At 38.6% G+C, this 12781-nt stretch overlaps 1 protein-coding gene across 1 annotated transcript; it reads left to right on the forward strand.

Annotated features, from left to right (window-relative positions):
• Positions 1-11855: 11855 nt before the first annotated feature.
• On the forward strand, positions 11856-12488 carry LOC308368792 (serum amyloid P-component-like; the record flags this gene model as incomplete). The annotated part of the gene is made up of 1 exon (XM_080843052.1): positions 11856-12488. One exon carries the CDS (start codon positions 11856-11858, stop codon positions 12486-12488), a length of 633 nt encoding a protein of 210 aa, XP_080699178.1.
• Positions 12489-12781: the final 293 nt, after the last annotated feature.

A 12781-nucleotide genomic window follows, 5' to 3' on the forward strand; every position in this document is an offset into this window, starting at 1 on the left:
ACTGCTGCAGCGCTTTGTGTTTTTGCCACTTCCCCAACACCGCGCAGACTTACGGTAACCTTGCCTATGTGAAGCAGAGAGTCTTTTATGTTCACATTAGCCCCCCACACAATGAAAGACAGATTTCTGTTGAATATGCCTGTGATATAAAGCTTGATGGTGGTTTTCGATTTACATGATTTTTATGGCATTTAAAAGAGATTGGAGAAGGCGAAGCTAGATCTAATTTCAGTTGGCTAGAGTGGGTGACGTCACAATGGCTCAACATTCCACCATGTTAGTCTATGTGAGAAAAAGGTGATGAAAAAGACGAATAAAAAAAAGAGTGGCAAAGAGTACCGCCACGAAAAGATATAGCAAGTTGCACCGGATCGGGCCGGACGTTTCGATGTTTGAGCGGCGTCTGTACCTCGAACGGGCGAGGCCTGATTCGGTGCAAGAAAAACGGGGAGAATAAATAAATAAATAAAGAAAACTTATGAAGAACAATACAGTGCTTCCCTACGGGCAAGCACACTAATTAATACAATACAATACTTAATATGCTAACAATACAATATTTCTTTGTTTGAGTGTGGTTGTTTAGTGCAATAGGGGTGTATGATACAGGGCTCACAAGTGTCACGCATTGAGCGTGACAGTCACTCATTTCGGTCTTTAATCACGCACTCCCGCCACACATCGTATTTCTCACACTGAAAAAAGCCTCTAGGCTATTTAATGTGCCGCAGCGCGCAAACATGACCTGGCCGCGCTGCCCTCACCATGGAGGAATCAAGCACGTCTCCCCAAATCCCCTGGAGTTCTGACGTGAGGTGCCACTTATCAGCCAATCCAAAAAATGAATGGGCTACACAATAGCCAATCAGAAAAAAAGTATCTTTTGTATCTGTTGTATCTGGGTAAGACTTAATCCAGCAACAAATGAAAATAAAGCATCCTGGCATTGCGTGCGACTGAACATCTGAAAGTTTCGTTCAACTGAGGAGACCACTGTAGCTCTGAGCATCAGTCTTTTACAAGGAGTAAGTCGTCTCCCGTTTTAATTTGACGACAAATTCACAATGGTTTGATACAAGCAATGACAACTAGACTGCAGTTAGAGAATTTTCCCCAGATAATTAGCATAAGTTTTTAATGAGTGTTTCTAGCCAACAGAGTTTTAGGCTACAGCCTGCCTTTTCACTATAGCTTTGACTCCGAACTTCGTTAATAGGCTATAATAAATTCGATTAGGCCTATTAAAAATATATATAGCCTATAATTCTAACGAATATTAGGCAGACCTTAATATTCAATGATGTTATGGGCATTATTTTGTGTAAATGTGTTTCCTTGTTATAAATATCCTGGCCATGGATGCATTAATCATTGCATCTGTCTTTCAATGATGTCAGGTAAAAAACAAATTAGTATACTAGTGCTCTATCTGCAGCCAAGAGAACACCTGTGCCCATCAAGGTGTGCGGGATGTGACAAGGCACATAGGCAGTAAGGGGCATCAGGCCAAACAGCAGGCACTGAAGTCAACCAGCAGTCAAAAACTTACACTTGCCATTGACTGCAGAGATTGTACAAGAGGTCAAGGTACATTTAAATGCATAAGGTTGACTACAATGTTCAAGAAAACCATTTTTCCCAATTAATGCATCCAATTATATGACTATGGCATATATAATACATTCATCCATGACATGGACAAAATACTGCTCAGTAATGTACTTTTATTGTTACTTTATTGTTTGTTGTTGGGGGGGGGGGGGGGGGGGGTCGCTGGTCTGTAGGCATACGGTGAGGGCGGGGCGAGTGGAATGGGGCGGGGTGGGCGTGGTCGGGGATATGTCACTCTTGACTGGCTTCAAAACATGAGAGCCCTGATGATAGTCATTGTCTATAAAGGAAGGCATGCAAGGGGAAAATCTCCCGTTTATCGCGTCCATTCGATCTTCACCTATCACGTCTCTGGGGCGCGCCTGCCACTTTGATAAACGCTGCATTTGTGTAACTGATGAGTCTAAAAATAGCCCCTTAAAGAAACGGTTGACCTGAATGATGAGCAGGTCTGAAAACAATAGCAAAGTAGGTGAGAGCTGACATTTTCAGAAATCGTCACGCTGGCTATGGCCTCCATGTGACATCATTCTGGAAATATAGAGACCACTTTCAGGCTACTCTGCTGTCTGCTGTATCTACAAATTCTATATGTCCACATAAAGCAAAGGTATTTGTTTGAAAGCCAGCATTGTCAATTGAACCTGGAATAACCACTTGCCTAAGAGTCTAAGGGCCCTATCTTGCACCCAGCGCAATTGACATTGTCACCGACGCATGTATCATTCCTATCTTGCACCCGGCGCACAGCGCGATTTTCCCTCCAGAGGCGCGCTTCGAAATGAACTTGCGTCGACATGGGCGGGGCGGAACAGAGAAGGCGTTTCTCTGGCGCAAGTGGTATTTTGCAGTTTCAAAACAACGCCGTGCGCCGTTGACCAAAAAAAAGCTGGTCTAATGTGAGGCGCAATGTCTAAAGTCTGTAACGCGTATTCAGAACGCTATTTTAAGGGCGCATGTGCTTGCCCGCACAGTATAGGACCTGTAGGCTACACTTTACTTCTGTCGTCTTCACGAGAGATTTACACCAATTGTTTGGCAAGCCATATATAATTACAAGGAAAATAAAGTATTTACCACATGAGGAAATCATTTTGATATCCGTATCCAAGACATTTAAAAACTAGGCATACATCTAGCGTACACAATTGACCCAAATGATTCAGGTTAATTGAAGCTGCGTGACATTTGATTTATTGTATGGCTTTGTTGCATTTATTTAATGCCAGTATTATTATAAATCTTGTAAACTCATCTCTGTGTATGTGGACTTTATTTATGTACCTTGAGTTTGGTCAGCTGGTGCACTGGCTTGGGTGCCGATTTCCATGCCCCCAAATCCCTGCACGCTCTCAGGCGTGAGGGTAGACGTGGCGATGTCCTCTGCTGCCGTCAGATCCTGGGTCGAGGCAGATCCACCTCCCGTGAAGGCACGAGAACGTGTGTTACCTTCCAGCTTGGATGTCCCACGTCTCCGGACGTCATTATAGCGTTTTCGGCAACGTTTTCGGGTGCCCCGTTGCAGAAACAATCACGGCAATATCTTGACATGCTTGCTTGACTTTGCTTACTTTTGGAGGGTTTCTAGCATCCCCATATATATCTATCTCCCGGCTTTTTACAAAGCCATACAAGAAATCAAATGTCACTCAGCTTCAATTAACCTGAATCATTTGGGTCAATGTGTAGGCTACATGTATGCTTATTTTTAAAATATCTTGGATATGGATTTCACAATGATTTCCTCAAGTGGTAAATACTTTATTTTCCTTGTAATTATATATGGCTTGCCAAAAAATTGGTGTAAATCTCACGTCGGTCTCCTCGGCTGTGAACTTCTCCGGTCTCCCACCAGGTAATTCCGCCATCAAAATAACAAGCCGCTATGGACTATGCGCTTCTCGCTCTTAAAGGGAATGTGAAATGACGCTCCGATTGGTTTATTGCATATTATGCCCAAACCACACCTATGGCTGAGTAACCTCCTTTGGACCAACCCTTTTGACACTTGCGCTGGACGCAAGTGTGTTTTTTCCGCCGTTAAAATAGCAACAGCAACTAGAGCCGCCCACACAGCTACTTGCGCTTGGCGCCGTCCTACTTGCGTTTCTGATCGGCAAGATAGGGCCCTAAATGTGTGACCACACGCAAAATATTTAATACAGATGATAACTGTTGACAACTGAACGGAGAACATTGACCTCTTTACTATGACAGAGAGGGTTGAGTCTTCAAATGAGAGTGTACTTCAATCCCATCTTCAGTCCTGAAACCAAATCTAGGAGCAAAGAAAAAATATGTTATTTGTGTTAAACTAGCAAGATCACATGTAACATCAGTTTGAGGCGATAGTATTTGTTTGAACTCTTGAAGTATGAACTATATCAGAGAGGGCAACCTGGAACCCAATCTTAGAGCAACAGTGATTAAAAACTAGCGACATAACTTAATATGTAACATTAATTTAAGGATGATATACTCCCAGATAATTACACGCAGAATTTGATGGTATATGTATGGCGTGGTATTTTTATGTGAAGGTTATGGTCTTTTTCTGAGAAAAAAAACGCATCCATATTGACTGGTGAGGAGGGCAATACACGGGTGGCATGAGCATTAGCCAATCAGAATGCTTGTACTGTCGTTGCCATATAATAAAGGGTTATATATCAAGTAATGAGAAACTGGTTATGTAAGAACAGTGGATGCCAATGTACTGTCACGATAGAAATAATTAATGTTACACTTAACCTAATGTTATATGCATATCATATAATATGGTCTATTTGAGGTCAATCTGGGGTAAATATAATATGGGCTATGTGAGGTCAATCTGGGGTCAATATAATATGGGCTATGTGAGGTCAATATAATATGGGTTATGTGAGGTCAATCTGGGGTCAATATAATATGGGTTATGTGAGATCAATCTGGGGTCAATATAATATGGTTTATGTGAGGTCAATCTGGGGTCAATATAATATGGGTTATGTGAGGTCAATCTGGGGTCAATATAATATGGGCTATGTGAGGGCAATCTGGGGTCAATATAATATGGGCTATGTGAGGTCAATCTGGGGTCAATATAATATGGTTTATGTGAGGTCAATCTGGGGTCAATATAATATGGGCTATGTGAGGTCAATCTGGGGTCAATATAATATGGGCTATGTGAGGTCAATCTGGGGTCAATATAATATGGGCTATGTGAGGTCAATCTGGGGTCAATATAATATGGGCTATGTGAGGTCAATCTGGGGTCAATATAATATGGGTTATGTGAGGTCAATCTGGGGTCAATATAATATGGGCTATGTGAGGTCAATCTGGGGTCAATATAATATGGGCTATGTGAGGTCAATCTGGGGTCAATATAATATGGGCTATGTGAGGTCAATCTGGGGTCAATATAATATGGGTTATGTGAGGTAAATCTGTGCTTTACTGCTTCTGTCAGAGCTGCGACTGATGTTCGGTGCAAAAGAGGCACAGAAGACATCTGTAATAAACACCTTGCTTTTCAGTTAAATGTGACAACTCACTGTAAGCCCCAATAAGTTGAGTTTACTTAAAACATTTGAGGAAAGTGGTTGCCTTAAAAACACCAAGTAACGTGAAATGAAAACTTTTGAGTACATTTAACTTAAAATCTATTGCAATATCAACTACTTTGCAAAGTGACTACACTTAAAGCATTAAGTTCAATGACCATTAAAATTCCAAGTTGATTTAACTTAAAATCTATTGCAACACACTAAGCCCAGATAAGTTGAGTTTACTTAAAACATTTGAGGAAAGTGGTTGCCTTAAAAACACCAATTAATGTGTAATGAAAACTTTTGAGTACATTTAACTTAAAATATATTGCAATATCAACTGCTTTGCCAAGTGACTACACTTAAAGCATTAAGTTCAATGACCATTAAAATTTCAAGTTGATTTAACTTAAAATCTATTGCAATACACTAAGCCCAGATAAGTTGAGTTTACTTAAAAAAATTGAGGAAAGTGGTTGCCTTAAAAACACCAAGTAATGTGTAATGAAAACTTTTGAGTACAGTACATTTAACTTAAAATATATTGCAATATCAACTGCTTTACATAGTGATTAAACTTAAAGCATTAAGTTCAATGCACTTATTTCCGAAGTTGATTTCACTTAAAATATTTTGCAATAACAATCACTTTGCATAACTATACACTTAAGTGTGTAAGTTCAATGCACTTAATTACAAGTTAAGAATTACAAGCTTTTTATTTCACTTTTATTTCAACACTTTTTACAAAACCAAAAATACAAAACTTAAAAAATGAATACAAAAATAAACGTTTCTTAGCACCTATTTGCAAACTGCATGCAAGTTGTTTTTAAGCGTCTGAATTTTTGGTGGCAGCTTGCATTTCCCCAAATGAAGCATTACCTGAACGTACACAGACATTCCTGATATAAACATGGAAATGTTCTCGCATTACTTCCATGTTTCAGTCTATAATGTTTAAATAGCTGTGCTCTCTTTTCACAGCTATGAGGACAGTACTTGCAATTCCAAAACATTGTTAAACACCAAGAGGAGCGATTCAATATAACATGCTTCCATGCGATTCAATATAACATGCTCCGCATTCAAGTTGTGACCACGTTAGGTTAACCACGGCTGATTTGTAGTGTGCCAAATTAATTACAGACTTAATTAACTTAATGCTTTTCAGCTGTCAAGAGCATTCACGTTCCCATAATGCACTCTGTTGAAAAAATTGAAAGCCACTTAACTTAAGTTACTGTGAATAACTTTAAGTGAAATGGCTTTAAATCACTGAGTTTCCTTCACTTAAAGAATGTATGTTTAATGACATTACTACTTAATGTTAAGTATATTCTACTAAGTGTGATGACATTACTACAAGTTTCTAAGCATATTCTACCAATTTCTAGATATAGTTGAATGTTCGAATAACTTTAAGTGAATTGGCTTTAAATGATTGATTTTATTTCACTGAAAGAATGTAAGTTTTATGACATTACTAAATGTTGAGTATATTCTACTAAGTGTGATGACATTACTTCGAGTTTCTAAGTATATTCTACCAATTTCTAGATATAGTTGATTGTGTGTAATAACTTTAAGTGAATTGGCTTAAAATGACTGAGTTTTTTTCACTTAAAGAATTAAAGTTTTATGACATTACTTCTAAATGTTAAGTATATTCTACTAAGTGTGATGACATTACTTCAAGTTTCTAAGTATATTCTACCTTTTTGTAGATAAAGTCGAATGTGTGAACAACTTTAAGTAAAATGGCTTTAAATGACTGAGTTTTTTTCACTTAAAGAATTAAAGTTTTATGACTTTACTTCTAAATGTTAAGTATATTCTACTAAGTGTGATGACATTACTTCAAGTTTCTAAGTATATTCTACCTTTTTGTAGATAAAGTCGAATGTGTGAACAACTTTAAGTAAAATGGCTTTAAATGACTAAGTTATTTTCACTTAAAGAATTAAAGTTTTATGACATTACTTCTAAATGTTAAGTATATTCTACTAAGTGTGATATATATCTACAAAGAACTTCAAATTTTGTAGTAATGTCATCAATTGGGAGAATATACTAAACATTTAGTAGTAATGTCATTACACTTAAGTTCTTAAAGTGAAAACAACTCAGTAATTTAAAGCCAGTTCACTTAAAGTTGTTCACACATTTGACTATATCTACAAATAGGTAGAATATACTTAGAAACTTAAAGAAAGGTCATCACACTTAGTAGAATATACTTAACATTTAGAAGTAATGTCAAAAAACTTTAATTCTTCAAGTAAAAACAACTCAGTCATTTAAAGCCATTTTACTTAAAGTTATTCACACATTTGACTTTATCTACACAAAGGTAGAATATACTTAGGCCCAATCCCATTTCTAATCTCTACCCCTACCCTTACCCCTACCCCTTCGCCTCCGCTTTTTCAAAGGGAGGGGTAGTCGAAGGGGTTGAAACGCTAGCCCTTCGAATTGCGATAGCACTTCAACAATTACGTACGTCATCAGTACGCTGCGTCAGCTGTTACCGTTACCGGAGAGCGACAGCTGTCACTCACCAGACATAAACAAACATGGCGCCTGCAGCTGTTATTTACACAATGCGACATTTCATCAAACACGTTTTAAAATCATGAATTACAAAGAAAATACTTTCATTTGTGTGATGCTTTCCCTGCTGTTTCCGACATTTTTAAATTGACTCCCGCGATGTTTCTTCTTTAATGATCACGGGTTCGCAATGCATTGAGGGAAATCAGTCTACCCCTCCGTTTGAAGTGTGCCCTCGGAAAATCTCCGTTTGGAGGGGTAGAAAGCGCTTCCCCTTCCCCTACCCCTCTGTCTTAACGTGAATTGGGATAGCACTACCCCTACACGTGAACGCGCAAAACGGAGGGGAAGGGGAAAGACGAAGGGGTGGGGGAGAAATGGGATTCAGCCTTAGAAACTTGAAGTAAGTCATCAAACTTAGTAGAATATACTTTACATTTAGTAGTAATGTCATAAAACTTAAATTCTTTAAGTGAAGAAAACTCAGTGATTTAAAGTCAATTCACTTAAAGTTATTGACACATTCAACTATATCTAGAAATTGGTAGAACATACTTAGAAACTTGTAGTAATGTCATCCAACTTAGTAGAATATACTCAACATTTAGTAGTAAAGTCATAAAACTTACATTCTTTAAGTGAAATAAATTCAATCATTTGAAGCCAATTCACTTAAAGTTATTACACACAATCAACTATATCTAGAAATTGGTAGAATATACTTAGAAACTCGAAGTAATGTCATCACACTTAGTAGAATATACTCAACATTTAGTAGTAATGTCATAAAACTTAAATTCTTTAAGTGAAATAAACTCAATCATTTAAAGCCAATTCACTTAAAGTTATTCGAACATTCAACTATATCTAGAAATTGGTAGAATATACTTAGAAACTTGAAGTAATGTCATCACACTTAGTAGAATATACTTGACATTTAGTAGTAATGTCATAAAACTTACATTTTTTGAGTGCATTGTAATTAAATTGTTTAAGTACAGACAGTAGACTTTGTAAGAAATTGGGGCTAACAGTGTGAGGATACTTGGATTATTCTCCTAACTAACCTTGTTTATACATTCAAGTTAATCGTATGTTCCATTATTGACAATATACATTTTTTACAACATAGTTTCTAGTTAAAAGTTAATCTAGCGTCCATTTCCCTCAAAAATGTCACTGATATAATGACGATGTATCTGGTTCAGAGAGGCAAGGAAGATGCTAATAGATCTCTTTGAACGCTATGTAGCTAACGCTGTTGTACTGACCATGGCAGGGAATCTACCAGCAAGCCAATATTAGTGAGTAGGCCTGTTGTACTGTATACCATGTTGTTGTAACGGTTACTGATCACTGAAGGCCTGCTACCACTGCAGTAGATTATGTTTGAGTTAATATGGTTGATGTCCAGCCTCTGCCTGTACAATCAAAAAGGTGAGTTCATACTGTATATGATGATAATGAAATCAAATGCAGGGTGTTCCCTCTACTTTCGTTCACACATCACGCACATTCCTGAAGGATTTCAGACACAGAGGCTGTGATATGAACTGAGAGGTCAGTTGGTTGGAGTTGGTTGGTTGTAACTCAGTACAATGTTGTGTGACAGTTGATCTTGTATGCATGTTTATTTTCGAAACCGAATGCAATGTTGTATGATTTCTGATCTCATCCAAAGGCCTGAATATCCCTTGCAGCGTCATTTTACTTTTCAGGGTGATACCAATATTGTAACTTATTCTATGAATGACATGTAAACAGTGAGGTGTGCCTGTTTAGGGCGGTGTGTAGGGTGTGTTTATTTTTCCTTTTGAAATCTTCTTCATTTTGTGTAGATTATTTTAGTCTTGTATATTTGTAGGAGCCAAATTAACCTGTATGTTATCTCTCTTCATGAGTATGTGCAAGTGTGTGTGTGTGTGTGTGTGTGTGTGTAAGAATGGATGAGAGACACTAAGGCCCTAGGTGTTTTTAGCCCACCTAGAGGACTCCTGAACTTGACATGAGAGGCTGATGGTGGAGCTTAAGGGGGAAAGGCCTTAAGAGCAAGCAGCCAGAGCACCTGGGAATGACTGAGGAAGGCAACCACTTTTTTGAACGTGTGCCAGGATGTTTGCAATTAACCATGTGCTTTACGAAAGACTCTTTAGTTTAATATATTTTATTTTATTTCCGACAACTATCCACCATTCTACAATAAACGGTCAAAGGGAGCAACTGGACTCAACTCTACTTCTTATCTTTTCTACACGCGTCAGAACTAAATCCAACTCAGCCAGCAGTAGTAGTAAATACGGAATCGCTACTACAATATTGATTATGATAGCCGAACATAAGTATCATTCATCTTTGGTGGGGTGGTGCAGTGGTTAGCTTTGCAAGTGGTTGACCTGATAGGTTTGATTCCCAGCTGTTGACTAAGATGCTTTGGATAAAAGTGTCTACTAAATACCTGGCTTTTACCTTTTAATGAGATATGTAGTATATTGTAATGTATGTGCTCTTTGACCATGACAGAAACGTCTCAGTAGGTTTCAGGGATCCAGCTAAAACAGAACTGACTGTAAATCCTATTTGCTATTGATCTTGAAGACTTCAAAATGGTTGGGTGTTGCAAAGGCATAGAGATAGGTCGTGTGAGGCAAGACAACAGATTGGCATGGAAGTTTGTTTTCTGAACAATGCTGGTTGTTTTGATGAAAAGCCTCATTATGCTTGTGTTTATGGACTTTTACGTATAGCCTATAATACCATTAAACTCCATGCCCAGGCTATAAACATTCACGTCACCCAGAGTGGTGAAACTCCTGATAAGCCAAATTTACAATCTTGCAAAATGCTGCATAGTCTAATTGTGACAAACACGTGACTGTACACATGGGGTTCATATCGACCTATGTTCATCATGTCAATGCTGTCAAAGATCAGTGTAGGTATCAGCTCTCAATTTACCTCTGTATTAGCTCTCAGATATATGCATATAATCAATATGTAATAAGGCTTGAATGTAAGGATCAAGCACATACCTAGATACAGCACAAGTTCTGGGGCCGGAACAATCACCTTCCATGGAAATAGTTCATGTGACCCTATCCCAACTTCGGCCCTCTGTGATAAAGATTCCTGTTATAGAAAATATGACACTTGTGTGGACAAGCAGGGGAGGGGAAGAAGTTATTAACAACAGAGCAGGTACAAGAAGTTGAAAAGGTTCGTGTTTGACAGCAAATCGCTACCCTGGCCTAGGATCCAGGAAAGCAAGTTTTAAGGGGAAAAAACCTGAAGGATCAAAACAATAGAATCATTCCTGACGGGGCGGGGGGCATAGCTATACATCTGCAGTCATGTAGTCATGTTTGATTAAGGTTAAGGCTGAAGATGGGAGAGAAATGCATAAAGAAGGACTGCTTTGCATTTGTACTTCAGTTGCTTCATGAACCAACTCTGGTTACTGCACTCTGCTCTTGACCAATAAACATTGCATACTTGACACTTTTATTTATTGTTGAAATCTGATCTAAAATTCAGATCGTTGACCTCTGGTTGCTTTACGATTTGAAATCCATTCAAAACAGAAGTTGCCTGAAGTGAATGTAACGACAATTAGGGTGTACAGTAGAAAGGTTATCTACTTATCAGTATATCTATTCTAAACTGGCTAATTCAGGTCAGTGAACCTCATAAAACAATTAAGGTCAAAACAACACATTCATGTCCAGCACATGTTTTGCTTTTGTGAGAAGATGATAAGATTGAGTCTAAAACCAGATAAGGACTTAAATAAAAGCTGGATGAATTGACAGAGCCATAACTGCTCTTTCTTATTGTCTACTGCACTGAATTAAGAGTCATGATGAAACTGGCAATTATTTGTCTAATGATCTTGGGTTGCCATGCTGTTCCACAGGGTAGGTAGATTATTCAGATGTTCTTTGTTTATGTAAGATGCAGTTTGATATTTATTTGGTCAAAAGAAGAATATCTATACAGATATAACACAAACAATGTTATTGCTGAGGACAAATGAAAATAATATATTAACTAATAATATTTTGCCTTCAAAATAACGTCATTGTGTGGTGGAATTGGAATGTTCTATTAACTTGTTTTAATCTTGTAATGCTGAATAAAACTATTATGTTGCATCCAGACATGACAGGGAAAGTGATCATCTTCCCAGTGGAATCCAACACTGCCCACGTCAAAGTGACTCCTGCGCTGAACAAGATCTTCTTCTCGGTGACAGTGTGTCTGAGGTTCTTCTCAGACTACAACAAGGAACAGGCTCCGTTTTCTTTGGCCACTCCGTCACACGCTGACGGCTTCGTATTTTTCAGAGGGGACGGTAGGTACAGGCTGTATATCGGAGACAAAGGTGTCGTCTTCTACGGTCTGCCGACTGGGCTGAACCAGTGGCACTCCGTGTGCGTGACCTGGGACAGTGGCACAGGTATGGCTCAGTTCTGGGTGAATGGAAGACCGAGCGCGAGAAAAGCGCTTCAGCCTGGCGCGGCGATCGCAGGAACACCAAGCATCATGCTCGGTCAAGACCAAGACGCGTACGCCGGTGGATTTGACGTGTATGACGCATTCTATGGACACGTTACTGATGTTCACATGTGGGACACCGTGCTTTCTCCCAGCGAAATTAAGGACTATATGAAATGTGTAATTACAAGGCCAGGCAATGTTGTCGACTGGACTAACATGGAGTATTCTAAGCACGGTTACGTGATTGTTGAGCCGAAGCAAACCACAACCTGCCCCAAGTCAGAAGTAGCATAACACAGCCCACTTCAGAGGCTGGCAGTCTAATCACTGAGTATTACAAAACTGACTCTGATCCTTCCAATGCATATAACTTAAGCAGGACTGTGTTCCGGAATTAAATGTTGAAGGGAAAATGTATTAAGGTAGCCCATTTTGAAGTGTTCATAATGTCATCTTCACTTAAAGTTGGTTCAACAATATTTCCCTGTCACTGTTGTTTTTGTGATTTTGTAAGAATGGAAGAGTGATCTTTGTGATCTTGTATGCTATTTTTAATTTGAAAGCAAGAGAACATTACATTATACGCC

This window comes from Sprattus sprattus (assembly GCF_963457725.1).
Source record: "Sprattus sprattus genome assembly, chromosome: 1".
Classification (NCBI taxonomy): Eukaryota; Metazoa; Chordata; class Actinopteri; order Clupeiformes; family Clupeidae; genus Sprattus; species Sprattus sprattus.